The sequence below is a fragment of the Triticum aestivum genome, chromosome 4B, assembly GCF_018294505.1.
Source record: "Triticum aestivum cultivar Chinese Spring chromosome 4B, IWGSC CS RefSeq v2.1, whole genome shotgun sequence".
NCBI lineage: Eukaryota > Viridiplantae > Streptophyta > Magnoliopsida > Poales > Poaceae > Triticum > Triticum aestivum.
This window is the reverse complement of record NC_057804.1, coordinates 672,827,301-672,830,462: the sequence shown is the minus strand read 5'-3', so window position 1 is coordinate 672,830,462 and position 3,162 is coordinate 672,827,301. Positions and strand designations below refer to the sequence as shown.

Here is a 3,162-nt window from a genome sequence, read left to right as displayed (position 1 = left end):
GGGTGCTCGCGCGCGCTGCATTTTAGCGCGTTGCTGGAGCTGCGCGCGCTGTGCATTTTAGCGCGGCTACTGAAGTCGGCGCTGCGCGACGCGCCAAACTTGACAATGAAGACGCTGCAAACCAGATTTTAGCGCCGCCACACGTAGGCCTCTCTCTTCCCCGCACGCCACACCTCTCCCTCCCTCCCTCATTTGACCCTGCTGTGAATTGTGAGTATGATCCATCGCCGCCGCCCCATCTCATTCACCACCTCTTAAAACCTTGGCCGGCCACCCTCCCAAAACCCACTCCACACGTACCTACCTACATCAACGCGCGCTACTTGCTCGCCGCCATGCCCGTCCTCCTCCTCCTCGCCTACGCCGCGCTCGCCATGGCCGCGCTGCGCCTGGCGCTGTCGCACAGGTCCGCGCTCCACGCGCTGCGCCGGCTGTGGCGCTGGACCGACGACCAAACGCAGGCGTACCAGCTCCACGAGGTGCCACGCAGGCTCCGCGACGTCGACGGCCTCAACCAGGAGAACCCGCTCTTCCGCAAGGCCGCGGCGTACGTCTCCTCCCTGCCCTCGCTCGAGGACGCCAACGCCGTCTCCGTGCTCTCCTCCTCTGCCAACAAGACCCACGGCGGCTTCTCCCTCCGCCTCGGCCCCGGCCACACCGCGCGGGACGCCTTCCTCGGCGCGCGCCTCCAGTGGACCTGCCTGGCCCGCGGGGACGGCGGCCAGGAGGAGGCCCTCGTGCTGCGCGTGCGCCGCCACGACCGGACCCGGGTGCTGCGGCCCTACCTGCAGCACGTCGAGTCCGTGGCCGACGACATGGAGCTGCGTCGGCGCGAGCTTCGGCTCTTCGTGAACGCCGGTTGCGGCGGCGTGGACGGGGCGCCGAGGTGGGCGTCGGCGCCGTTCGCGCACCCTGCCACGCTCGACGCCGTGGCCATGGACCCGGACCTCAAGGCCCGCGTGCGCGCCGACCTGGAGAGCTTCTCCAAGGGCCGCGCATACTACCACCGCCTCGGCCGCGTCTGGCGCCGGAGCTACCTCCTCCACGGCCCGCCCGGCACCGGCAAGTCCACCTTCGCGGCCGCCATGGCGCGCTTCCTCGGCTACGATGTGTACGACGTGGACCTGTCCCGCGCCGACGTCGTCGACCTCCGCGCGCTGCTCATGCGCACCACCCCGCGCTCGCTCATCCTCCTCGAGGACCTCGACCGCCACCTGCAGCTCCAAGGTGCCCAAGGCGACGGCGCGGAGGCGCGGGTGCTCAGCTTCATGGACGGCGTGTCCTCGTGCTGCGGCGAGGAGCGCGTGATGGTGTTCACCATGCGGGGCGGCGCGCCCTTGCCCGCGGCGGTGACGCGGCCGGGGCGGCTGGACGTGCACGTCCGGTTCACGCTCTGCGACTTCGAGGCCTTCAAGGCGCTGGCCGGGAGCTACCTGGGGCTCACGGACCACAAGCTGTTCCCGCAGGTGGAGGAGGGGTTCAACGCCGCCGGCGAGCGCCGCCCCAGCCCCGCGGAGCTGGGCGAGATCATGCTGGCCAACCGCGCGTCCCCGAGCCGCGCGCTGCGCACCGTCATCACGAGGCTCCAGCTCCAGCGCGCGTCCGAAGGCTCGGCCGCGCCGACAACAGCGCCTCCGCGGATGCCGCACCGGCGGATCACGAGCTGGTCAGGGGCCGGGCAGTGGGACGGCGGGGCGGAGGAGGAGGCGGGGACGACGGGCGGCGGCGCGTTGGGCAAGGACGCGGCGCCGATGCGGGAGCTGAAGAAGCTGTACGGGCTGATCAAGACGAGGAGCCGGAAGGAGGGCTCCGGGGTCGCGCCGTCGGAGGAAGGCGAGGCGGCGGCGACGGCGGCGGTGAGCGGGCGCTGGTCCGGGTCCGGCAGCAACCACGGCATGGAGCGGTGAATTTTGGGTAGCCGGCGGCGGTAGAGCACGTAGCACGTAGTAGAGTACATTTGGAGCGAGAAAGAAAACACTTTTGTTGTCCTTTTGAGCAGAGTAGAGTAAATACTTGCATTTGCATGTCTCATTTGTTTGGTGATAGAAAGAATATCCATCAAAGCCAAGTTACGGTATGTCCTAAATTAAGCTACAAGAAATCCGGTAACAGAGTTGTCGACTAAGCTAAGAGAAATCCGGTAACAATATTAGTCAGACTAAGACTTAAGCAAGTCTGCTTTCGCTTCAGTTGACAATAATAATATCCGTAAACCACCTAGCGATGACTACAAGCAATGAAGTGAGCCGAAGGCGCGCCGCTGCCATCACCACTCCCTCATCGGAGCAGCGCAAAACTTGTTGTAGTACACACTCGGAAAGTCGTCGTGCTAAGCCTCTATAGGACCAATGCAAGAGAACATCAATCGTCGCTAGTGTAGATTAGACGGATCCAACATGAAGACACAAGAACAAAGACGAACAACGGCCCGATCCGAGCAAATCCACCGAAGGTGGATCCGTCGGAGACATACCTCCACACGTCGCACCACCGGAACGAGGGCTAGGCGGGGAGAATCTTATTTCATTTTCGAGGAGTTGCCGCTGTCTCTCGCCTTTCTGAGTAGGACACAAACCCTAACAAACCTTGAAGAAAGATCTAAAAACGGAGCTCTCACACCGGGGTCCACTCTGCCCCCCATGGCCTTCCCTAAGGCCATCGGAGACGAGCGAGACAGGCGGGAGGCAAAGGAACCCTATCTTTTTGGGGGGGCTTCAAGTTGATAAGTGGTAGTTCTATTTAGCTGATGTTCACTGGAAGGGAGCAATTTATGTTGTCATGGGGATGGACGGCTATTTTAGTTTGCAAGCGTAATAAATTCTAGACAAAAATGAATCAGGGTCATGCTCTCACCAATTAAACTTGTCATTCTCATACAACAACATAAATTGTGATGGTTCCCAGCTGACATTCTCTAGCTAAGAGGGCCCATAGAAAGAGAATTGTAAGGAAAAAAACAGAGCACTGGGAGGGATTAATTACCATTAGAGAAGGAAAGTTGCATGTGATGGGCGGTTATTTTGCCCGTGGTCCCAGTGGCGGAGCTTGAGCTAAGATCGTGGAGGGGCCATTGGCTGGAGGGGCAAACTTAATCACTATAGGCTGAGTTTTAGTGGATAAATTAGTCCAACACAAATATATAAACATATGGTTTTCAATGAG

General features: G+C 61.3%; 1 protein-coding gene across 1 annotated transcript; it reads left to right on the top strand.

The window, feature by feature from the left end:
* Positions 1-243: 243 nt before the first annotated feature.
* LOC123089867 (AAA-ATPase At2g46620-like) lies at positions 244-2,063 on the top strand. Its single transcript, XM_044511423.1, has one exon. It carries the CDS (start codon positions 336-338, stop codon positions 1,905-1,907), a length of 1,572 nt encoding a protein of 523 aa, XP_044367358.1. The 5' UTR covers positions 244-335; the 3' UTR covers positions 1,908-2,063.
* The last annotated feature ends 1,099 nt before the right edge of the window (positions 2,064-3,162 follow it).

Excerpts from the sequence above, each read along its gene's own strand:
- LOC123089867 (XM_044511423.1), top strand. The coding sequence starts at position 336 with ATGCCCGTCCTCCTCCTCCTCGCCTACGCCGCGCTCGCCATGGCCGCG.